This window comes from Microcaecilia unicolor, chromosome 11 (genome assembly GCF_901765095.1).
Source record: "Microcaecilia unicolor chromosome 11, aMicUni1.1, whole genome shotgun sequence".
Lineage (NCBI taxonomy): Eukaryota > Metazoa > Chordata > Amphibia > Gymnophiona > Siphonopidae > Microcaecilia > Microcaecilia unicolor.
This window is the reverse complement of record NC_044041.1, coordinates 97,528,258-97,554,630: the sequence shown is the minus strand read 5'-3', so window position 1 is coordinate 97,554,630 and position 26,373 is coordinate 97,528,258. Positions and strand designations below refer to the sequence as shown.

General features: G+C 45.3%; 1 protein-coding gene across 2 annotated transcripts in view; it reads right to left on the bottom strand.

The window, feature by feature from the left end:
• Window positions 1-26,373, bottom strand: part of DOT1L (DOT1 like histone lysine methyltransferase) — a 642,515-nt gene that overhangs the window by 276,586 nt on the left and 339,556 nt on the right. For both annotated transcript variants that reach the window (XM_030219845.1, XM_030219846.1), the window contains exon 9: window positions 16,278-16,357. In XM_030219845.1, the coding sequence (XP_030075705.1) occupies window positions 16,278-16,357 (80 nt within the window). The remainder of the gene's footprint in view (window positions 1-16,277; window positions 16,358-26,373) is intronic.

Here is a 26,373-nt window from a genome sequence, read left to right as displayed (position 1 = left end):
CAAGGAACAGGTGGAAACTACTGAGACAAAGTGAAGAGAGAGCACAAGGGGGGAGCAAATGCTTTAAAAGTACCATATATGTACAGAAAAGCACTGTCAGATTATCAAAACATTTTTTTCATTCAGCAGATCTTACACAAATAATACAGGCTTTTTAAAAAGTTACAAGCACACTCAACAGCTTCTTTAAAACAGTAAACATTATCAAGGAAGTCTATCAAAAATGTTTGTGGGGAGTGAGAAATTATAGAAACTGTAGAGAAAGCGAAGATACTTACCTGTAGCAGGTATTCTCCGAGGACAGCAAGCTTCATATTCTCACAAGTAAGTAGACGCCATCTCATGTTGCCCAGTTCGGCAAAAATGCAATAGAGAAATTGAGAGCTTTTTAGAGCGCAAACAGCGTTGAGTGCCTTCCCGTCCGCAGCGCGAACGTGACGGTTCAGTTTAATACAAAAGCAAAATACCAAATAAAAATATAAAAGGGAACGTGGGTGGGACTGTGAGAATATGAAGCCAGCTGTCCTTGGAGAATACTTGCTACAGGTAAGTATCTTTGCTTTCTCTGAGAACAAGCAGGCTCCAATATTCTCACAAGTGGAGAATCCCAAGCATCCAGGTTCACCCAAAACAAACAAACACTAGTCAATTGGGCCTTGCAATGGCGAGGACTTAAAGCAGATTAACCTGAAACAATATACAAATTAAATGACAGTGCAGCCTGGAACAGAATAAATCGGGCCTAGGAGGGTGGAGCTGGATTCTAGACCCAAACAAGTGTCCTGCTCAAGGTAGTAGTGAGACGTGAATGTGTGGACTGAAGACCACGTCGCAGCCTTGCAAATCTCTTCAATAGATGCTGACCAAGTAGGCTACTGAAACAGCCATGGCTCTGATATTATGAGCCGTGACATGACTTTCCAAAGTCAGCCCAGCCTGCGCATAAGCAAAGGAGATGCAATCTGCTAACCAACTGGATATGGTTTGCTTCCTGATGGCGACCCCCATCCTGTTGGAATCAAAAGAAACAAAAAGCTGGGCGGACTATCTGATGGGCTTTGTCCGCTCCATGTAAAAGGCCAACGCTCTCTTGCAGTCCAAGGTGTGCAAGCTGCTTTTGCTAGGATGGGCATGAGGTCAGGGAAAGAATGTTGACAATCGATTGGTTCAGATGGAACTCTTGACACCTTCGGCAGGAACTTAGGATGCATGCGGAGGACTACTCTGTTGTGATGAAACTTAGTATATAAGGTGCATCCACTACTAAGACCTGAAACTCACTGACCCTATAACCTGAAGTAACAGCCACCAAGCAAATAACCTTCCAGGTCAAGTACTACAAATAGCAGGAATTCAGTGGCTTTCAAGGAGCTTTCATCAACTGAGTGAGAACAACACTGAGATCCTATGACACTGGTGGAGGTTTGACAGGGGCTTTGACAAAAGCAAACCTCTCATGAAGCATACAACTAACGTTGATGTTAAGCACTAATTGCACTAAGGTGAGCCCTTACAGAGTTGGTCTTGAGGCCAGACAAGTGTAGAAGGTATTCAAGCAGGGTCTGTGGCCTTGCTGTCACACCAGACGGCAAACCTCCTCCATTTAAAAGGATAACACTTCTTAGAGGAATCTTTCCTGGAAGCAAGACCCGGGACACGACCTCCAAAAGACCCAAGGAAGCAAATTCAAGGCTCTCAACATCCAGTCTGTGAGAGCCAGAGACTGGAGGTTGGGATGTAGAAGTGACCCATCGTCCTGTGTAATGAGGGTCAGAAAACACTCCAATCTCCACGGTTCTTTGGAAGACAATTCCAGAAGAGGGAACCAAATCTGTTGCAGCCAGTAGGGTGTGATCAGAATCACGGTTCCGTGGTCTTGCATGAGTTTCAACAAAGTCTATCCCACTAGAGGTACTGGAGGATATGCATACAGAAGGCCTGTCCACCAATGAAGAAGGAAGGTGTCTGACGCTAGTCTGTCTTGGGCCTGAAGCCTGGAACAGGACTGAAAGATCTTGTGGTTGAGCTGAGTGGCAAAAAGATCCACCAAGGGGGTGCCCCATGCTCGGAAGATCTTGTGGGCTATGCCTATATTTAGAGACCACTCGTGTGGTTGCATTATCCTGCTCAGCCTGTCGGACAGGTCGTTGTTTAAGCACGCAGATAAGTGGCTTAGAGAAACATGCCATGTTTGGTGAGCCCAAATGCCACATCTGGACCACTGACTGACACAGAGGGCAAGATCCGGTGCCCCCCTGCTTGTTGGTGTAATACATTGCAACCTGATTGTCTGTTTGAATGGGAATAATTTGATGGGACAGCCATCTCTGAAAGCCTTTAGAGTGTTCCAGATCGCTCGGAGCTCCAGGAGATTGATCTGAAGATTCATTTCCTGGAGGGACCAAGCTCCTTGAGTGTGAAGCCCATCTACATGAGCTCCCCGTCCCAGGAGAGATGCATCTGTCATCAGCACCTTTTGTGGATGAGGAATTTGGAATGGAAGTCCCAAGGTCAAATTGGACCGAACTGTCCACCATTGAAGAGAGTGCAGAAACTCCAGGGACACTTGGATGACATCTTCTAGACTTGCCATGGCTTGGTACCACTGAGAAGCTAGGGTCCATTGAGCAGATATCATGTGCAGGCGTGCCATGGGTGAAATATATACTATGGAGCAATCTCAACATCTGCCGAGCTGTGACCTGCTGCGATGACCGAACCCTGGATGCTAGGGAAAGAAGATTGTCTGCATGCATCTCCAGGAGGTAGGCCTGGACAATCCTCGTATCGAGCAGGGCTCCTATGAATTCCAATTGTTGAACAGGATGGAGATAGGATTTGGGGAAGTTGATAATGAACCCTAGTAGTTCCAGCACCCAAATTGTCATCAACATGGACTCTCGAGCACCATCTCTGAGGTATTCTTCATCAGCCAATTGTCGAGATAAGGGAACACATGAACTCCCAGTCTGTGTAGCAATGCTGCAACTACTGCTAGACACTCAGTAAAGACCCTGGGAGTTGGCATGAGGCCAAAAGGGAACACGCAGTACTGAAAGATGTGTTCCTAGCCAAAACTGAAGATACTTCTGGTGGGCTGGAGGTATCAGGATGTGTGTATATGCATCCTTCAAGTACAGAGAGCATAGCCAGTCATTTCCTGAATCATGGCAAGAAGGGTGCCCAGAGAAACCATCCTGAACTTTTTACAGACTAGAAATCTTATGCCAATCCTTATGTCTAGGATGGGCGCATCTCCCCTGTCTTTTTCTGTACAAGGAAGTACCTGGAATAGAATCCCTGTTCTTCTTCCCCTGGTGGAACGGATTCAACTGCATGGTCCTTGAGAAGGGCAGAGAATTCCTCTGCAAGTACCTGCTTGTGCTGAGAGCTGAAAGAATGGGCTCTCGGTAGACAATCTGAAGGTTTGGAAAGCAAATTGAGGGTGTATCCGAGCCGGACTATTTGAAGAACCAACCAATCTGAGGTAGAAATGTTAAGTAGTAGTAGTAGTTATGAGGGGCCACCTTTGGTGAAAAAACATTAACCTCCTCCCCAACCGGCAAGTCATCCAGGACGGACACTTTGACCACGGCTATGCTCTGCTGGAGCCAGTCAAAAGCTTGTCCCTTGCTTTTGCTGGGGAGCAGTAGGAGCCTTTGATGCACGCTGTTGACAAGAATGAGAGCACTGCGGCTGAGCCTGAGCAAGCTGGCGAGCCGCAGGAGTGTACCTACACCTAGAGTAGTAATAGGGAGCACTCCGCAACTTGACAAATACCTCCTAGATGAGGAAGCAAATGCAGAAAACTCCCAATGGGACAGAGAAGAGATAGTATCAGTAAGCTTCTTCATTTGGTCAACGACCTCCTCAACCTTCTCTCCAAAAAGGTTATCCTCCTGTAAAGGGGCATCCGCCAACCTCTGCTGAACAGAATGTTCCAGGTCAGAAACACGCGGCCAAGAGAGTCTGCGTATTGCTATACCTTGGGCAGAGATGCCATGTCAAAAGTGTCATAGGTGCCCTGGCCAAGAACATCTGCTGCTTGACCAACTGGTGAAACAGCTCGGCCTGCTTCGGAGGGAGTGCATCAACCAAGTCTGACAGCTGTTGCACCGAATTCCGTAAGTACACGCTCGTGAAGAGTTGGTATGACTGGATACAGGCGATGAGAAAGAGGCCTGACATCTTCCTCCCAAAGAAGTCCAGTGCCTAGCTTCTCTGACTGGGGGAGCTCAGGTAGAGTCCCTAGTACTCTTGGCTCTCTTGAGAGTGCAGTCCACCACCATGCAGTCATGCGATAACTGAGACCTCACAAAACCAGGCTCCCCGTAGATATCATACGTGTCAATTTTCTTGGGGATCACCGGGACAGACAGAGGTGATGCCCGTTCCGTACAAGGACTACCTTGAGTACCTCGTGGAGAGGAGCCGTCACTACCTGCTTAGGAGGGGAGGTGTAGTCCAGGACCTCAAGCATCTTAGCCCTGGGTTCATCCTCCACTTCTAAGGGGAATGGAATGCTTCAGCTATTCCCTGTACAAAAGATGTGAAAGAGAGGCTCTCAGGTGAAGATAGTCTCTTCTCAGGTGGAGCGGAGGGCTCAGAAGAAATTTCATAGAGCTCATCGGAGACGTATCTGGGATCCTCTTCTGATTCCTATGAGTGCTCCTCTTCAGTATCAGATAGCACTTCCCTAGGGGATATCTGAGACAAGGCCGCCTCTATGCTGAGTAGCCATGTCCTTGAGAGCAGTGTCAAGAAGCCGGTTTCCCTCTAGACTCCGGCGAAGCTTCCGCCACCAACATCGAAGGGGTGCCGGCCTGGGTGGCAGCTGAAACCAGAGCAGCGAGCGGCACCAGTGTCAGAGGCTGCACTGCTGGCTGAGGGCCAGGCGGGCCTGCAGCAGGAGGTATGGCTGGTGCAGTACCCCCGATACCGACACACATCACTGCATAAGGCCATCTAGCAGCTCAGTGAGCAAGGCCCAGATGCGCTCATAGAGGATCACCATCAGGAAAGACTGCGGGACTAGCTGGGGTGCAGGCTGCAGAATCGCCGGGGCCAATGGCACGCATCAGCACCTCCTGGATGGAAGGGGAGCTGTCCTCCCGGCACCAATGCTTCTCGGGTGTCGAATCCCTCGGCGCCCCGAAGATCCCAGCACCAAGTATCGATGGAGATTGGTGACAGTGCTTCTTGGCCTTTGCCTGATACACATCACCCATGCTCCTCGGTGCCAACGAGGACGACGTCGAATCCTCACGTCGCTTAGGGTCAGGTCCAACAATGGACGGTCCCAGGGGGCCTGCATAGCAGGAGGCCTCGAGACAGGTGGAGACCCTCTTGACGCCTCACTGCTCCCAGTGTCTTGGGGTCTCGAAGCAGCCACTCTTACCGTGACTCATGGTGCCAGTGCAACAGTCAAAGTCAATGCCAACGCCTCTGACCAAGATACCGATGTTGAAGAACTGGACCGGGCTCCAAAAAGTTTCTTGAATTAAGCCTCCCAGGAGACCTGGGTCCTGTTCTTCCCACTCAGACAAAGGAAACACTTGGCAGGGCTATCGTCAGGCCCAAAGGCACTGAAGACATCACGAATGGGTGTCCTTCCCAGAGATGGTCCGGTTTCATTGGGTACAACGCTTGAAGCCACTACGAGACTTCGTGGACATGGAAGGAAAAATCGATTCAGCCAAATTAAAAGTTGTGATGGTGCCTGAAAAAAGGGTAAAAGGCACAAAAAGAGACCCAACTGAGCAGACTTAAAAACAGCCCGTGCCAAAAAAAGAAAGGAAACTTAGATGCGGGGCAAAACTAAGAAATGAAAGGCACTTTTTTTAAGGAAACAAAACAGAAGAAAGCGGGTAGGAGAAAACGCCAAAATGCAATCAAATTCGCTCTAACCGGGCATGTGACAAGAAAGCAGAAATGCAGCCGCTTCTCACGTGGAAAAATAAACTGAACCAGCGAATTTGCGCTGTGGGCGGGAAGGCGCTCGCATTCCAAAAAGCTCTCAATTTTTCTATGGCATTTTTGCTGAACCGGATGGCACGGGATAGCATCTACCCACTTGTGAGAATATTTAAGCCTGCTTATCCTCAGAGAAAAACAGAGTATTTCAGCTTTGTTAGCTATCACCGCTATCTATCCCTGTTGCTATTATGGTCCAATAAACATATCTAGTCCTGTTTTTATTTTGTTACTGCGCATATGTGCTTTCAGAGATTTGGTGAAACATATAAGATATTACGTATCAAAACATGGCAGATCACTTAGCAAAATCTAAAAGAATGAATGTTTTAACTTTTTTTATAAGTGAATTTAGGGTTTAAGAGGGAGAAAAGGCCAGATTGATAGCACTGTGAAACAAAGTTCTACATGTATCCAGAGATAAGGGCACATAGGCAGAAAACTGTTTGCATGTTTGCATTGTTTATTTATTGCATTTGTATCCCACATTTTCCCACCTATTTGCGGGCTCAGTGTGGCTTACAATACATTGTAAATGATGGAAGTACGATTTGTTACAACTCAGTTATGAATTACATTGTGAGAAGTTATGCGAAGACAAAGTCAAAGTATCGTTAGGGAATAGGACAAAGGAAAAGAACAATGGAACAGTGGAAAGAGACAACAGGAAACTGATAGGGTAATAGAACATTAGCAAGAGAACATTCGGTATAACTTTTTTCTGTGAGTAAAAGTATAAATGTGATAAAATTACAGTGGATGAGAATTCAGAAGAGAATGTATTGGTGTATTTCTGAACAGTGAGTGTGGACTTCATGTGTTTTGATCCTTATAGTAAATTTTATCAAAGAGATGAGTCTTCAATAGTTTGCGTAAGTTGGTTAGTTCGTGGATCGTTTTCAAGTTGCATGGTAGTGTATTCCAGAATTGCGTGCTTATGTAAGAAAAGGTTGATGCGTGCAGTGCCTTGTATTTTATTCCTTTGCAATTAGGGAAGTGGAGGTTAAGGAAAGTTCGAGATGATCTTTTAGCGTTTCTGGGAGGTAGGTCTATTAAGTCAGACATGTAGGCTGGGGCTTCACCGTGAATAATTTTGTGGACTAATGTGCATATTTTAAAAGTAATGCGTTCCTTAAGTGGGAGCCAGTGTAGCTTCTCTTGTAAGGGTTTTGCACTTTCGAATTTTGGTTTTCCGAAAATGAGTCTGGCTGCTGTGTTCTGGGCTGTTTGAAGTTTCCTCAGTATTTGCTCTTTACAACCTGCGTATAGTGAATTGCAGTAATCCAGATGGCTGAGTACGAGGGATTGCACTAGGTTGCGAAAGACGGATCTTGGGAAGAATGGTCTTATTCTTTTCAGTTTCCACATGCAGTAGAACATCTTTTTGGTTGTATTGTTTGCATGGGTTTCAAGTGTTAGATGGCGATCAATAGTGACTCCAAGGATTTTTAAAGTTTCTGAGATTGGAAGGTTTAGTTTTGGTGTGTTTAAAGCGGTAAATTCATTCGTGTTGTATTGGGAGGTGAGTATTAGGCATTGAGTTTTTTCTGCGTTTAGTTTCAATCGAAATGCATCTGCCCAGGTGTTCATGATGTGTAGACTTTGGTTATTTATTTATTTATTTATTTATTTATTTTATTGCATTTGTATCCCACATTTTCCCACCTCTTTGCGGGCTCAGTGTGGCTTACAATAAGATATGAATAATGGAAATACAATATGGTACAACTTGGTTATGGATTACATTGTGCACAGTTGTGCAAGACAATCGAAGTGTCGTTAGGAATATAACAATGGGACATAAACAAGGAGACAGTGGGAAGCTTAAAGGGCAGAGTTAAGACACAATGACGTATGGTGTACATATTTCTGTGAGTAGGTGTGTGGGTGATGTGAGATTATGGGGAATGAGAGATTAGAAGTGGATGTATGGTGTATTGAAGATCAGTGAGTGTGGACTCTATGTGTTTTGGCTCTTTCCGTAGATTTTTTTCAAAAAGATGGGTCTTCAGTAATTTGCGGAAGGAAGCTTGCTCGTGGATTGTTCTCAAGTTGCGCAGCAGTTTATTCCAATACTGCGTGCTCATGTAGGAAAAGGTTGATGCGTGTAGCGTCTTGTATTTCAAGCCCTTGCAGTTAGGGAAGTGGAGGTTGAGGTACGTTCGGGATGATCTTCTAGCGTTTCTGGGTGGCAGGTCTATCAACTCGGACATGTAGGCTGGGGCTTCGCCGTGAATGATCTTGTGGACTAAGGTGCATACTTTAAAAGTGACACGTTCCTTAAGTGGAAGCCAGTGTAGTTTCTCTCGTAGTGGTTTTGCCCTTTCATATTTTGGTTTTCCGAAGATGAGTCTGGCTGCTGTGTTCTGGGCTGTCTGAAGTTTCCTCAGTATTTGCTCTTTGCCACCTGCGTATAGTGAGTTGCAGTAATCCAGATGGCTGAGGACGAGGGATTGCACTAGGTTGCGAAAGACGAATCTTGGGAAGAATGGTTTTATCCTTTTCAATTTCCACATGCAGTAGAACATCTTTTTAGTTGTGTTGTTTGCATGGGTTTCGAGTGTTAGGTGGCGGTCGATGGTGACTCCAAGGATTTTTAGCGTTTCTGAGATTGGGAGATTTAGGTTTGGTGTGTTTATCGTGGTGAATTCTTTTGTGTTGTATTGGGAGGTGAGTATCAGGCATTGAGTTTTTTCTGCATTTAATTTCAGACAAAATGCATCTGCCCATGTGTTCATGATGTATAGACTTTGATTGATTACATTGGAGATTTCTTTGATGTCTTGTTTGAAAGGGATGTATATTGTCACGTCATCGGCGTATATATATGGGTTGAGGTTATGGTTTGATAGGAGTTTTGCCAAAGGGATCATCATTAGATTGAAAATGGTTGGTGAGAGGGGTGATCCTTGCGGAACTCCACATTCCGGTGTCCATGCCTTAGACGTAGTTGAATTTGATGTGACTTGATACGAACGCAGGGTTAGGAACCCCTTGAACCAGTTCAGGACATTTCCTCCAATGCCGAAGTATTCAAGTACGTGTAATAGGATTCCGTGGTCAACCATGTCAAAGGCGCTTGACATGTCAAATTGTAGGAGGAGTATATTGTTGCCAGTTGCAATTATTTGTTTAAACTTGGTCATTAGGGTGACTAATATTGTTTCTGTGCTATGATTCGACCGGAATCCTGATTGGGCATCATGCAGTATTGAGTGTTTGCTTAGATAGTTTGTGAGTTGTTTAGTTACCATTCCTTCGGTTATCTTAGTTATTAGTGGTATGGATGCTACTGGTCTGTAATTGGTTATTTCGCTTGTGCTTTTCTTTGTATCTTTGGGAATTGGGGTGAGTAAGATTTTTCCTTTTTCTTTTGGGAAAATTCCGTTTTGTAGCATGTAGTTTACATGGTTCACTAGGTCTATTATGAATTGTTGAGGAGCAGATTTCATGAGGTTATTTGGGCATAAGTCTAGTTTGCAGTGGGATTTGGCATATCTTTTGAGAGTTTTAGAGATAAGGTCTTCTGATAGTGGTTCGAATTTCGTCCAGGTTCTGTCTGCTGGGTGTGTTCCTTGTTCTGGATCTAGACAGTCTAGAAGAGTGGCGTATTCTATAGGGCTGGCGGGTATTTTGAGTCATAGTTGTATAATTTTCTCCTTGAAGTATTTCGCAAGGTTGTCGACATCTGGTATATCTTTATTGTTGTTTGTAACTGGTGTGGTGTCTAGTAGTTTGTTCACAAGGTTGAAGAGTTTATGTGTGTCTTTGTAGTTTGGTCCTATTATTGTTTTGTAATGTAGTCTTTTAGTCTGTTTTATGGTATATTTGTATTTTCTCCGAAGTATTTTCCAGTCGTTTAGTGTTTGTTCGTCTCTCTTTTTGTTCCAAGCTCGTTCTAGTTTCCTGACTTGTGTTTTAAGTTTTTTCAGTTCTTCTGTGAACCATGGATTTGCTTTTTTCCTGTGTGATGTTCTTGTTTGGATTGGGGCGATTTTGTCTAATGTTGTTATACATAGATCGTCCCATTCTTGGAGGAAATGGATGGTGTCAGCGTTTGTTGTCCATTCGTTCTGGTAGATTTGTTGCCAGAATGTTGTGGGGTCTATTTTTCCTCTCGTTGTGTATGTTGTTCGCTCATATTTGTTGATCGTGTTTATGTGTGGTTTTTTTCGCCAGCTAAGAGAGACATTTGCTTTATGATGGTCTGACCATAATGTGGGTGTCCATCTTGTGTCAGTAAGTATGATAGTTGAGTCCGGTTCGAATTTGTTCGTTATGATATCTAGTGTGTGTCCTTTTTCGTGAGTTGGTTGCATGTTGGGTGCTTGTAGATCCCAGAGTTTAAGGAATTCTTTGCATTCTCGTGTGCTAGGTGAAGTGTCATCTTCTAGGTGTAGGTTGATGTCTCCAAGTATAAGGATGTTTGAGGCAGATACGCAGGAGTTCGAGATGAAATCCACGAGTTGTGCTTGAGAGTCTTGCCATTTTCCTGATGGCCTGTAGAATAGGATTGTGTTAAGGTGTCCTATTAGATTTGGATGGTTAATTCTTGTCGATGCAATTTCAAGTTGTGGTGAGGTAGATTCGCCTGTGATTGTGATGGTGAATTCGGATTTGTATATAATAGCAATTCCGCCTCCTCTTTTTTTTCCATTTCTTGTCCAGTGGGTGATTTTGTATTCTGGTGGGCATGTTCCTAAGATGGCGGGGTCTGTGGGACTATGGAACCAGGTTTCTGTGATAAATAGGTGGTCTAATTTGTCTGTGGTGATCCAATCTAGTATGTCTACTGAGTTGCTTACTGCTGATCTTGCATTAATGTATCCTAGTTGGATTGAGTGGTATGGTTCCAAGGGGGGGTTCGATGTGTTTATTTTTATTAGTTGTCTGTTTCTTCTGTGGTTCAAGTTGTTGTTGTCGTTGTTTTCCTCTTTTTGTCGGTGGTGTTCATATCTGGAGATTATTCCTTTTGGTTGGTTGTTGTGTCTTTGGTTTGGTGGGTTGTTGAGAGGTTGTGCATAGGATTGGTGAGTTGTGGGTGCGTTTTTGTGGACATTCTTTAGGGTGGGCATTGTGTGTATGTGAGTGCTGTGTGATTTGTGAGTGATGGGGTTGTTGTTGTTTAGGTTGTAAGTTGTGTTTGCGTGTAAGAGTAAGGCGAGGCAATGGATGGTTCATATCTATGTCTAAGGCGCTGTGGCAAATATTCAGCCGGTGTACATTCAAGCAGTCAAAGTTTACATTTGCATTTAAGCTTGGCAGTTCAAAGCGAGGCAAAGTTTACATTTGTAATTTGAAATTAGCTACAATTCAAGGCGAGTTAATGCTTACATTTGCATTTAAGCTTGGCTACAATTTAAGCTTGGCAACAGTTCAATATGAGGTAAGCCTACATTTGCATTTAAACTTAGCAACAGTTCCTACTGATTATACTGGTTTGTAATCAGAGCAATGCACGCCTGTGTTTACAGTTGGTACACGTAGTGGGTATTACATAATAATCTAGTTATCTTGTTGTACAAGGTGACTTCTTTGTCTAGAAGTCAGAACAAGCTAGATAAATACATGTAAATTAAGCTATTAACAGTGCTAGGACAAAGCTGTTTTGTTGCCCCCCTTTTTTTTTTTTTTGTGAGGCAAGGTAAAGTATAAACTTTTAAATCCAAGTTGAGGGTGGTACGTGCATTTAACTTTCTATTTAAGCAAGCAAAGCAAAGCAAAGCGAAGACTTTTAAATTAAGCTGAGAGCAGTGCATGCAGTTAAGCGGAGCAAGCAGTTATTTTATTTGTTACTGTTGTGTTGTTCTTGTTCCGTGGCCGGGATGCGAAGTGGGTAGGCCTTCAAAGTCGGCCTCGATTCATTCGGGTCAATCGTTCGTGTTGGACCTTACTACTGCCCGGTCCTGTTCGCTCTGTTTATTCCCCAACCAACTGTCGGCTCTGGCGGCCCGAACGGCGGCCACAGGAACAAGTAGCTGACCTGGGGGCTTGCTGGTCCCTTGTCCCCGATGCCTCGACAGTTCTCACAGCTCTCCAGCCGGTCTGTAGGCTCGGCTGCGGGTCGGTGCCTGGTTAGCGGGAGAGCTCGATCTGTTCTCAATGATCCTCCGATCCCGTTCGCCTTGCTCGTCCCAGCTGGCTGCTGGATGATCAGTTCTTGCGGCCCTGCTCGCGCTGGGCTCGGTGGGTCAGGCTTTTAAGTCTTACACTTGGCAGCAGTTCTGCTCAGGAAGCCGCCCGAAGTCGTTGGATAGCTACGGCTTACCTTGCTGTTTCTCCGCCGTCGGTCACTCCTTGATGATACCGTTTTCGCGTTCTGCCTCGTTGCTCTACAGGATCGGTGCCGGGAAGGCTCCCATGTGGCTGGATGTCTGGGCCGCTCGGGTGATTGCCCCTGGTGAGCGCCCCCAGTCGGATCATCCACCGTATGGATTCTTGGTGAGTTCTACCGCTTAATTCGGCGGTGTCTGCGATTCCGTCTCCGGTCCATTCCGGACCGTAATCTAGCTCTCGGTTGGTCGTGTGACTTGGCGCGTGCTTCGGTTTACTTTAGGCCTCGTGGTCAGGCCTGGTCACAATGGCTCCATGTCCCGGTATCGGTGATGTCGCTGGGGGCCATTCAAAGCTTGAGATAAGGCTGCGGCTCACCCCTGCTGTCTCCGTACGTTTGGACGTACGGCTAGCTCTCCAGGTTGCGTTTCGGAGGTTTGTGCTAGCACAGGAGCGCTTTTGGCTCAGGACGTCTGAACTAGTACTCCTGTTCGTCGGCCATCTTCCTGAATAATTAATTTCATTGGATATTTCTTTGATGTCTTGTTTGAAAGGGATGTATATTGTTACATCGTCGGCGTATATATATGGGTTGAGGTTATGATTTGATAGGAGTTTTGCCAATGGGATCATCATTATGTTGAAAATGGTTGGTGAGAGGGGTGATCCTTGCGGTACTCCACATTCAGGTGTCCATGAAGCGGACGTAGTTGAATTTGATGTGACTTGATATGAACGCAGGGTTAGGAACCCTTTGAACCAGTTTAGGACATTTCCGCCGATGCCGAAATATTCAAGTAAGTGCAAAAGAATTCCGTGGTCAACCATGTCAAAGGCACTTGACATGTCAAATTGTAGGAGGAGTATATTGTTGCCGGTTTCGATCATTTGTTTGAATTTAGTCATAAGGGTAATTAATACTGTTTCTGTGCTGTGATTCGATCGGAATTCTGATTGGGCATCATGCAGTATTGACAACTTGTTTAAATAGTTTGTGAGTTGTTTTGTTACCATCCCTTCGGTTATTTTGGTTATTAGTGGTATGGATGCTACTGTATCTTTGGGTATTGGGGTAAGTAGAATTTTTCCTTTTTCCTTTGGGAAGAGTCCATTTTGTAGCATGAAGTTTACATGGTTCGTTAGGTCTATTATAAATTGTTGAGGAGCTGATTTCATGAGGTTGTTTGGGCATATGTCTAGTTTGCAGTTGGATTTAGCAAATCTTTTAAGTGTTTCAGAGATGAGGTTTCTGATAGTAATTCAAATTCGGTCCAGGTTCTGTCTGCTGGGTATATTCCGTCTTCTGGGTCTAGACAGTCTAGTGCTGGCGGGTATTTTAAGTCGTAGTTGTATAATTTTCTCCTTAAAGTATTTTGCAAGGTTGTCGACATCTGGTATGTCTTTGCTGTTGTTTGTAACTGGTGAGGTGTCTAGCAATTTATTCACAAGGTAGAAGAGTTTGTGTGTGTCTTTGTAGTTGGGTCCTATCATTGTTTTGTAATGTAGTCTTTTAGTCTGTTTTATGGTGTATTTGTATTTCCTCCGAAGTAGTTTCCAGGCATTTAGTGTTTAACCCAACTAAAAGTTTCTATTGAAGCTTGGGACAAGTACATAGGATCCTTAAGGAAAGCATAGTAGATGGCATGGATGGGCAGACTGGAAAGGCCATATTATCTTTGTCTGCCTTCATTTATTCAATGTTTCTATGTTTATATACACAGTTCCATAGTGCACATACTTGTAGCTAGGAGGCATTTTCAGGGATGTGATTGGAGTGGGATTAGGAAATGGTATAAGTACACGGTTTTGAAATGTCCATGTGCTGTTACACAGCCAATTTAGCCTGCACAAAAAGCAGGTGCTAAAAACCAATCAGCTGCACCTATGGGCAATTTCTAAACAAAGTATGCATAGTCTTTACCTTTGAAAATCTGTATAAAGTCCAAAGCTGCAAACCACCCAGACTTTGCACTTAGGTGCCTGCAACCACAAACAAATTTCAGCATCCTTTATAAGGAAACACACTGGTCAATTTCAGCCAGCAGCGGTGAGTTGTGTTTTTTTTTCTTAACACTCATTACTGCAGGCAAAATTGGACCCCAATACTCAATGCCAGGCCATGTCTAACTACTGGCATTGATAACCAGATAAGAGAAAGCTGTCATTATGCAGAACCTGTCCAATATTCAGCCAGGACCCAAACATGTGCCTCACGCGAGACCTGGTTGAACATTGGCTGTGACCCACATAAGGCTATCTGGTCAGGTACGATCTGCCCTCTCACATCTAACAGTACACCTGCCAACTCCCCTCCCTCACCTAGGAAGATCGATCCTCCCCAGATCATCCTACGCAATCCTGGTAGGTTTAGCATACAAGGGCAGGAACAGTGCCCACTCACTCCTTCATACTGTAGATCCTCCATAATGTCTGCTGAAACCTCTAGCAGCAGCCTCATGATACTTCGGTAGTACCATGAGGCTGCCGCTAGAGGTTATGGCAGCTATTGTAAAGGAGGAGTCACGATGGACAGGAGTGAGCAGGCATCACTCCTGCTCTTTGCACACTAGGCTACTGAGGATTGTACAGGCAGGTCGGTAGGGGGAGGGGAGGGAAGAGGTGAAAGGGAACTGGAGCAGAGTCCTATGGGAGGGTGTTTTTATGGTTGAAGTGGTCTGGGAGAAGACGGTATGGTACCAGAAAATATTCAGTGCCAGCACCCACATAGATAAGTGGATATAGTTAAAACTGCTTCTTGTGCAGTCCCTATCTGCCTGCCTGAAAATCGCTGGTACCAGCATAACAGTTGGTTCCTTCCCAGACTCCACCTCTGGATTGCCCCTCTGCTGCCTGGAGTTAAGATAGCCAATAAGTGCCGATATTCAGTGGCAGAGCCTGATTAAGGGCCAGATGCACTAAACTTAATGAGCAAGTAGTAAACCCTGGCATGCACTAAAGACTTTTTTCCGACGACGGTAGCAGCTAACGAAAACGGAATGCAGATGAGCAAATTGTGTAGAAACCCTTTTGTAATGAGATGCACTAACGTTTTCCGATTGCCTTAACGCTGGAAAATCTAACGAGAGGTCTGTACCTCTCGTTGGGGCTGCGCGGGATTGAAAAACTGCTACAAAAGTAACAAATAAAATAGTGGTCCACTTTAAAAAAGATGTCTATTTTGGCCGTCATCCCCCCCCCCCCCCCCCCCCCCAAGATGCTGCTCCGCTCACCCCCTCCAATGCGGCTCGGCAATGCAGTTGAAGGCACCCATTGAAAAAAAAAAATAAGAAAAAGTCCATTTTGGCCGACACACTCCCCCCCCCCCCCCCCCCCCCCCCCCCCCCCGGCAATAATAAAAACATCTTTTTTGGCAGCTGAGAGACCTGGAAGTCTCTGAGCCAATCACAGCACGTTTGGATGGGCGTCCTCATCTGCACTGTCCTCTGGATCGAGCCGCATCGGAGGGAGTGAGCAGTGTGGTGTCTTCTGGTGGGGGGGGGGGGGGGGGATGACAGTCAAAATGGACTTTTTTTTTTTTTTTTTTACAATGGGCATCCTCAACTGCACTGTCGAGCCGCATCGGAGGGGGTGAGCAGCGCGGCGTCTTTGGGCGGCACAGGGAGGCGTATTTGGCATTCGCAGAGCAGCCAGCATAACGCTTGGCTGCTATGCGCATGCTCGACTGGTCGATTGGCCGACTGTTTATCGATGGAATAGAGAACGCAAGTGAGCTACAATGAGCAGCTCATTTGCATTCCCTTTCCTTAATGCATGCCCATTCCTTACAGATTCTCTAAGGGAATCGGTAAGGGAATCGGTAAGGAAAGGGCTCTAACGATTGTTTACTGCATCTGGCCCCAAGTGCTGTTTAATATTGGTGGCCAGCCCACTAAGCACAATTTAAGTGGGCAGGAGCCTCTCCTGCCCGCTTAAATCACATTGAATATCAATCCCATAGAATCTTACTTAGAATTCAAACAACAAAATATGGAAGAAAATAAACAAACAGCATTCCAAATCAATCCTATTACCTTCCTTCATGTTGGCAAATCGCTCCTTCAGTTGGTGATCCACCTCAGGACCAAAGGCAAAATTATTCACAAAAATAACACTGCAAGATAATATTTCAACATTTTAATACAGATAACGTAGTAACATAGTAACATATAGGGTTACCATATGTCCAGTTTTACACGGACATGCCCTTTTTTTGAGGACATGGCTGGGCAACTGGGCGGGTTTTGCCAGCCTGCCTGTTTGCCTGGATTTCCGGACAAAGGGGCAGGCTGGCGGGCAGGCCTAATGGTGTCCTATCCCCTCTTTGGGACAAGAAAGAGCCCCCTCTCCTGCCCAGAGCACTGTCCTGCATTCTCTCTTCCCCTTGCAATGCTGACGGTCCCAGACTCCCGGCACCGATTCAAAATGACCACTGAGAGTTGAAGTGGCCTTGCAAGACTTCTGCAGAAGTCTTGTGAGGCCGCTTCAACTCTCGGCAACCATTTTGAATTAGCAACGGGAGTCCGGAACGGTCAGCATTGCAAGGGGAAGAGAGAGAATGCAGGGCAGTGCTCCCGGCAGGAAAGAAAGGGCCCTTTCCTGCTCCGAAGAGGTCACTAGACCACCAGGGCAGTACAGTGAGGTAAGGGGAGGGGACCGGACACCCTTAGGGGGTGTGAGGGGCGGGGGGTGAAAGGGGTGAAGTTATACGTGACAGGGGGCAGGGCGGGGGTGTGATGGGGGCGGGCATGTGTCCTCTTTTTAGGGGGACCAAATATGGTAACCCTAGTAACATAGTAAATGACAGCAGATAAAGACCTGAACGGTCCATTCAGTCTGCCCAACAAAATAAACTCATTTTACTTGGTATGTAATACTTTATATGTATACCCGAGTTTGATTTGTCTCTGCCTTTCTCAGGGCACAGACCATAAAAGTCTGCCCAGCACTGTTCCTGTACTAAACGTTCTGTACTAAAAGTTCTGAAGTTAACGTCAAAGCCCCTTAAAATTTACACTCCAGTCCCCACATATCTATTCAGTCACGATCTGGGCACAGATCATACAAGTCCGCCCTGCACGGGTTTTATTCTCCAAATACCAGCATCGCCACCCAATCTCCGCTAAGATTCCATAGATCCATTCCTTCTAAACACGATTCCATTGCATCTATCCCATGCATGTTTGAATTCCAATACCATTTTCATCTCCGCGGGAGCAGGAGGGCACTCCACGTATCTACCACCCTCTCCGTGAAAAAATGCTTCCTGATATTACTCCCGAGTCTGCCCACCTTCAACCTCAATTCATGTCCTCTAGTTCTGCCACCTTCCCGTCTCCGGAAAAAGGTTCGTTTGTGGATTAATACCTTAAGAGCTACTATGGCGATATTGTCATCTCCATAGTAGCTCTTAACTGTCACAATGTTCAAAGATGGTAAACTTGGCACTTAAAACTACTGGTTTACGATTTGTTTTCCAGAATAAATCAAGAATATAACACCAAATTTTGGAAAACCACAAGACCAAGTCGTCTTGCTTTCAAACTGTGATTTCTAACATTGTTGTGAAATACTGAATTATAAATTTGGTTTGTATTTGCATTCCATTTATAACTTATTTAAAGTTACTAGAGAGTCAGCTTGTATACTAATATGCAGATCTAAAAAAAACCAAGGCTTGTGAAATGCAGATTGTTTTACTTAATTCATAATTTCAAGTTTATTAAAATTTTCTTTCCCGCCCATAGGAAATTCCATCTAGGTAGTGTAACATACATCGTATTTTATATACAATCTAAGATTTAAAAGAAAAAGGTCTAAAATTAAAGGGGTGGACAGTTCCAGACAAAACATATTGTAGTGGAGAGAATGCCAAGGTATCCTAACTTGCTTTCCAGTCCTACAACAGTCATAATGAGCTTCAAGATTATGGGTAGGTATCTTTAAAAAGGAATGTTTTGAGATCAGTTTTAAACTGATAAAGAGATTGGGAATGTCTCAATTTAGCAGAGAGTTCCGGAGTTTTGGGCCTGTACTGAAAAAAATCATTTGCCTAATGTGTTCATAGTGGATCTTTCTGTAAGATGGTACACTGAGTTGAAGTTGCGCAGATCTAACAGCTCTAGTGGAGTATATGAGACTAGATATTGGGCGAGATAGAAGGGTTTGTCAGAAATGCAAATTTTAAATCTTAGGATATAATTCTTCTAGAGACTGTCCATAGGAAAAAAAAATGTCATCTATAAATTGCTTTCAACAGATATATCCAAACGTCAGTGCTGAATATACAAAAGGTTCTTCAAATTTGGTGATATATAATGTTGTGACTGATGAAGCAGATGGTAAAATTAGATCTTACCTGATAATTTTCTTTCCTTTAACGCTGCAGATGAATCCAGGAACTAGTGGGTTAAAAGTCCGCCTACCAGCAGGTGGAGATAGAGATAAACAAACTAAAGGCAGTGATGCCAGACGGCCAGCTCCTTCCTCAGTTAGTATATCATTCGTAAGCATTTGCCAAAGCCAAAAATATGAAACCAACAACAACAGAAACCATGCTCACTATGAAAAACAGAGAACCAAATAAGAACTTCAAAATAACTGCAACTTGATCCAGAAATCGGAATCCTTTCCGTGTTCCCATATCTATCTGAACTCTGCAAAAGAGAACCCAGAAGAAAAAAATAGCCACACTGCGTGGAAAATGAAAAAAACGTTGGCTGAACTAGGGAGGGATCCTGGATTAATCTGTAGGTTAAAGGAAAGAAAATTATCAGGTAAGACATAATTTTACCTTCTTTGTCACTTGCAGCAGATGAATCCAGGAACTAGTGGGATGTACCAAAGCATTCCTTAAGTATTGTGGGAAGCCAATGCTCCCCGCGCCAACACTCCTGCCCCAAAACTCGCATCCTCCCGAGCAGACACGTCTAGCCTATAATGATTCGCAAAAGTATGACGGGACGCTCAAGTACCCACCCAACAAATCTCTTCCAGAGATAAGGCCAACGTCTCCGCACAAGAAGCTGCCTGTGCCCAAGTAGAATGCGCCTTCAGGGCCCCTGGAGACGCCCACCCTTGTAGCAGATAAGCTGCTCCAATGGCTTCCCTAATCCAGCAAGCAATGGAAGCCTTAGAAGCTGCCTCACCTCTTTTCAATCCCGACAAGAGCACAAAGAGATGATCCGAGCGTCGAAACTCGTTAGAGATGTGCAAGTACCGAAACAAGGCTCTCCGCACATCCAGGAAATGTAGCGAGGCAAACTCCCCCGGATAATCCTCTCTTCGAAAAGACGGAAGATAAACCGCCTAACATGGAAAGCTGAAAACATTTTAGGTAGAAACAACGGCACCATCCGGATCTACACCTCTGCTTCAGAAAACTGCAAAAAAAATATCTCTGGAAGACAAAGCCTGAATTTCAGAAATCCTCCTAGCCGAAGAAATGGCCACCAAAAACACTGTTAAGTGTTAGATCCTTATCAGAAACCTTATTCAACAGCTCAAACGGTGGGGCCTGGAGGGCTCGCAGTACCACATTCAAATGCCACGCTGGGCACGGCTGCCTCAAAGGAGGCCGAAGTCAAAGAGCCCCGTGTAGGAAACGGACGACATCAGAGTGAGCTGCTAAAGAGGAACCGTCCAGTTTGCCCCTAAAACAAGTTAGCGCGGCCACCTGCACTCGAAGGGAATTATATGCCAATCCCTTTTGAAGACCATCCTGAAGGAACTCCAGAATAACTGGAATGTCCACCCGAAAAGACGAATCAGCACACACAGAAAGCTTTCCACACTCGCGCATACGCTGCTGAAATAGACTGCTTCCATGCCCCCAAAAGATTGGCAATGACTGGTCCTGAAAATCCCTTCTTCCTCAGCTGCCGCTTCTTAATAGCCAGGCCTAAGACCAAAGCGGGAGGGATTTTCCATCTGAACTGGCCCTTGATGCAGCAGATTGGGAGTCACCGGAAGTCACAATGGTGGCTCTGAGAGTGCTCGAACGAGATCCACATACCACGGCCGTCGGGGCCAGTCTGGGACCACTAGAACGACGGGCCCCAGATGCCACCCTATGTGGCAAAGAACTCTCCTTATCAGAGGCCACGGGGGGAAAACATACAGTAGCTGCTGTTCCGGCCATGGCTGGAGTACAGCGTCCAATCCTGCGGATGCTGGCTGCCGTTTGCGGCTGAAGAACTGGGGAACTTTGGCATTGCAAGCCATGGCCACGAGATCCATTACTGGTCTTCCCCAACGTTGACAGATCAACCGAAAAGCCGAGTCCGACAGCGTCCATTCTGCTGCGTCCAAAAGAGTCCGGCAGGAGGAGGAGCAAAGAGTGCGGAGGAGGGTGGGGCAGGTAGGGCGACGAAGGCGACAAAGACGGGATGCACTTAGGAGGAATGGGGATGGGTTAATGGCAGGAAGGAAGTGTTGAAGGTTGAGAGCTAGGAAGGAGGAGGGGGACAGGAGAGATGGTGAGGTGGTGAGGGACGGGGTGGGTAGGGTATTGCAGTAGTGAGCAGGACATAGGTGGGCAGTGAGTTCCAGCGATAGACAGCGGTAGGGGGAGGGGAAAAAGATTAGGAAGGGACAGGGCAAGGAAGAGAATGTGTAAAGGGGCCATAAGTAGTGACTGGGATGTTACGGGTGTATATGTAGTGACTGAGGTGTTAAGCAATAGATAGAACGGGAAAGCTGGACTGGAGGCTTAAAACTGGAATGGCAGGCAGCAGGCAGGTAGGCAGGCAGGTAGGCTGGGAAGGAAGGTAGGTAAGGTGTGCAGGCTTGAAGGCAGGCAGGTAGGTAGATGTGCTGCATGAAGGCAAGCAGGCAAGGCGATGGGCTGAGAAGCAGGCAAGCTGATGGGCTGAGAAGCAGGCAAGCTGATGGGCTGGCGAGCAGTCAATGGGCTGACAAGCAGGCAGGTTGGTTGATGGGCTGACAAGAAGGCAGGTTGGTTGAAGGGCTAGCAGGGAGGCAGGCAGGTTGGTTGATGGGTTAACACACAGGCAGGCAGGTTGGTTGATGGGCTAGCAGGCAGGCAGGCAGGAAGGCAAAAAGCAGGCAGGCAGGAAGGCAAAAAACAGGCAGGGCTGATACAATGTGACTGGAACAAGTTGGAACAGACGGAATGGAGCGGCTGGAACGGGCGGACTAGAGCAAGCAGGAACAGATGGATTGGAGCAAGCTGGAACAGACGGACAGGAACAGGCTGGAGCAGATGGACTGGAGCAAGCTGGAACGGATGGACGGGAACAAGCTGGAACAGGCGGGCTGGGACACGCTGGAACAAGCAATGCAGATGGACTGGAGCAGGCTGGAACGGACGGACTGGAACAAGGTGGAGCAGATGGACTGGAACAAGTTGGAGCAGATGGACTGGAACAAGTTGGAGCAGAAGGCAGGCTGGAACAGATGGACTGGAGCAAGCTGGAACGGACGGACGGGAATAAGCTGGAACAGGCGGACTGGAACACGCTGGAACAAGCAATGCAGCTACAACAGTATTGAATTAGAAATGTATTCCAAGCAGTTAGACGGCATGCAACAAAACGTGTAACAATATCAGGGAAATAATTAGCGTGGCAATTTGTCCCTTTAAAGTTAGCTTTTTCCCTCTGGGATTACGTTATTTACCCTTTAGAGTTAGGGTGGTTCAAGGTGTAACCTTATCAGGGACGTCCTTGGATCTGGTTGTGTCTTTGTCTTGGACCAGCAGTGTGGCGCGATCACGGCAGCGGCGTTGCTGGTGCAGCTCAGGGGGTTGATCCGAGCAAGGGAAGGCCCAAGGTTCACCTCTCCTCAAGGACGATGTCGCTCAAGGCGGCGCTTCAGCTTACTGTGGTTGGGGTGTTATCGGTTGTGATAAGTGGTCGATTTCTTCAGTATTATCCTTGCGGACGGGTAAGACTCTGGCAGCGTAGTCAGGTTTGGTCGGCTGGGATGATGAATCTCGCCAGGTCTCTGTCTTCTCCGATGTCAAGGTCCCAGGTTTTTCATATAGTCTTCCACTTGTGCTGTGTCGGGCAGGCGCTCTCGGTTATGTGATTGGGGCCGTTTCGTCAACCGCGTGGTTGGGCTAGTCGTTGGCTTCGCGATCAGGCCTGGTCATCAATGGCGCCGTGTCCAGACTTCAGTATTTTCGCTGGGATGGTCACCAGAAGTCGTGGATTTCAGCTACAGCTCCGCCTGTTGTTTCCTTGACTTCATGCTCTGTTCCTGAGACAAGAGAACACTCTCAAAACCGCACCCAATTCCCAGACTTCCAAGGTTGACTAAATAGGGAATTCTGAGGGTAATGGAGGGGTTAGCATACTGCTTAGCTTTACTTTTCCCCATCTCTGGGATTGAAATCAGTCAAAATTCCCTCAGCCTCCACGGAGCTCTTACTCAATGTCTTTCTCAAACGTCACCTTAGATCCCCAAAATTCATATTGGATAGGGAGAATACCTTCTTAGCTTTGATTACTAACTTTAATGTGCCCACTTAATCTTGGTTTGTGTCTAAGCCCTCGGTCCTGTGTCTTGTTTTGTCAAATAGGAACCTCCAAACTCAACCGAGTCTCACAATAAAACTGGCTCAGGAGCAGAAAACTCCAGAAGGGTAGTTAAAGCTCAACTGAAACTAGAAATAAACCAAGTCAGGAGCAGGGCAGTTAGCCTGTCATCCATCTGCTTGAGAGACAGAGGAAATACTGAACATTCTATGCTGCATAATATCCTTAAGGGGCAAGTCACAAGAACTATTTTCTTCCTCTGTCTCCATCTGCTGGTAGAGGGACAACCCATTGGTCTCCATCTGCTGATAGAGGGACACAACCCACTGGTCTGGACTAGTGTGATAGGACCATGGAAGTTATGCTATGTTCCTACAATAAACCCCAACAGCACACAAATGCTATTCCACAAACTGATACTTGCTCCAGGGCAGGTGATACTGTGCATGTGTGCATTCATGTACCCTGTCAATCTGCCCAAACTATGGTGTAAAAGTATATATGCTCATCTACAGGACACACTTGTATGCATGCATGCATTCACCTGTGCAATTTTATAACAGCCACCTTTCACATATAAAACACCCTATATGCAGAAAATGCTTTATAATAATACCCCCACAATGTTACTAGTTTCTCTTTGCTTCATATGGTCAATGCCTAAAAGTTACTCATCTGAAATCATGGATAACAGACTACAAAAGCAGAGCTGAGCAGGGTCCAAAGACCTAGAACATCATAGAATTTCTCTCCTGTGTTACTATTTTGCTTGCATACACTGAAGTCCATTTATTTACTCATCCAAATTTAATATATCTCATCATAGATACCTAAAGAATGTTTCATGTATGAATCCACAAGATTTAGCAGCTTATACATATAAGTTAGCCCTATAGCAAACTTTCCATGAAAATTAACTATGTACAGTCAGCAAAACAGTTAATTACACCATTTTTTGTGTTGGTGGTTTGTTTGGGGTTTTTTGGCTTGCAAAAACAAGCCTGTGAAGTCTTTCCGTATACCTGTTTTTGCAACGTTTAGAACTAGTGAACTGCTTGCAGGTTTTTACAGTGCAGCATCTCATTTATAAATTTAAGTAAACTTTTGTACTTAGCACACTACACATGAAATGCTCACTGTCAGAAGGGCTGAAATTTGCAAAATTTTTGCACGACAGCAGCATATCAAACAAATGCAAAATTTCATCATGTCTGCACTTTTTGCACGTTGCCACCTTTTGCAGAGTAATTTAATGCATTAACTTCCTTGTTAATTGCAATAAAGAGGGCAGAAAAATAACAGAATGCTAAAGCTATTATGAAAAGCTATGTTCAACACATTTATCTAAAACAAATTTACCAAAAATGCTATCTGCAGGCATATAGTAATAAAAATATACTGGCATACCCTCTAAGGAAAAGAACATTTTCACTTGTATATTACCTACCCTGGCCATAACAAAAAAGGGAGAGTGCACAGCACCACAATGACTCTACAAATCCTCTTAGTCAATGCTTTGACTCAAGTTCTATAAATGCCTTTAATGATATGAGGCTTCTGATGGCATAAAGTACTACATTTTTTGTTATTTAGAGCTATCCTTACCTTTATTAAAAGCTTATATATCCCTTTACAAACAAAAAATTCATCCAAAGCAATTTACAATTTGTCCAAAGGTTTTAACCAAGCCATCTTTGAGTAAGCTTTAGAGATGTGTCAAATTTTACATGTAAAGAACCTTCAGGGATGCCCGATACCACTAATTTCTCCCGTTATAAAATTTTACAAATAATGTTTTTTAAATTAGTTTCCTTTTCTTAAATAAAAAAAGGCAACTCATAAATAAGAAACTAAAATGAAATGAGAGATTATGTATTTCAGACTTTATTACAAAGCAACCTTTTCAGGTAGGCAGCATTCAGACAGATGGAAGTAGCAAAACTATAATTTCCTGATGTCTCAGGAAAATTTAATAATTGGGAAGGGTACATCAATCCCTAATCATCAGGGGTATTTTGGCTCTTTGTTGATTAAATTCTACAAGTTTAAACCCTAAAAGTAATCCTGAAGGACACATTTAACTCAAATATGACGCCTCCCAACATTATAATGAAAAAATGATTACTTCATAATTTCCTTTCCTTTAGTCCCAATGGATCAGCTGCTTTATGGCCGGAGGATGAGAGGGCCCCTTGACTTAATAAGAGAACACTGGGAAGGGAAAGTTGACACCTCTAACACCCCTGTAATTGAATATGTAGTCAATATGCGCCAGAAATTACAAGATCTTGTGAGCTTTGTCAGAGATTAGCCCAAACTAAGCAAAAGACCCGGTATGATCGTAAAGCCCAAAATAGAGTTTCATGAGGGCTAATAGGTACTTATTTTAGTCCCAGTACGCCAGAATAAACTTCAGGCTAACTGGGCGGGACCTTACAAGGTCATAGAGCACATGAATGATACGTACTATGTTATATCTATGGACTCTCAAGACAGAAAGCAGCGTATCTTTTATGTAAATATGTTAAAGGCCTATGCAGATCGCATAATAAGGAGTTAGATGTGTGCAGCTTACAAGAAGAGCATCAGGATAGCGAACCTATACCTGACCTCCTAGCAGAAACATTACCAGAGGGATCTACACAAAAAATTGTAGTGGAAGAGCAATTAACCCCCACTCAGAAACAGCAGCTAGAAGCAGTATTGCAAATGTATGCTGATGTGTTTTCTACTAAACCAGGAATTACTCATTTGGCTAATCACGATGTAGATACAGGTGACCATACACCACTGAAGCAGAGTGCCTATCGAATATCTGCTGAGGTGGAGAAGCACATGAAGCAGGAGATTGATGAGATGCTACCCCTAAGTGTTATAAAGAATCTGCTTCTGTGTGGATTATAGGAGGCTTAATGAATGTACTGTATCTGACGCCTATCCAATGCCCTGGATGGACAAGTTGCTAGACAACTTATCTGGGGCCCAGCGCCTCACTACAATGGACCTTAGCTGAGAGTACTGGCAGACTCCCCTAACAGCTGCTGCTCAGGAGTGATCAGCATTTATTACCTCACTAGTAAAAATGGCCCGTTTCTGAGACCAATGAAACGGGCGCTAGCAAGGTTTTCTGTGTGTGTGTGTGTGTGTGTGTGTGAGAGAGAGAGAGAGAGTGTGTGTGAGAGAGAGACAGAGTGAATGTGCGATTGTGCGTGTTTGTTTGCCATACAGTGAGGCTCTGTGTGTGACAATGAGAGAGTGTGTGTGTGTGAGAATGAGAGAGTGTGTTTGTGTGTGTGAGAATGAGAGATTGTGTTTGTGTGTGTGTGTTAGAGGGAGTGTGCGTGGCAGGTGCCCCCTCCCCCCCCCCGTCTCCCGCCCTCTTTCCTTCTCCCCCCTGTATTTTTCCCCTTTTCTTTTTTCTGGCCTCTCCCTCCCCTTTCCAGCTTCAGGGTCCTGTGTCCCCCTCCCTCTGACTTTTAGGGTCGTCGCCCTCCCTCCCAGTGTGCTGTTGAAGCTGGCTCCCTCCCTCCCAGTGTGTTGTTGAAGCTGGCTCCCTCCCTCCCACTGTGTTGTTCAAGCTGGCTCCCTCCCTCCCACTGTGCTGTTGTAGCTGGCTCCCTCCCTCCCACTG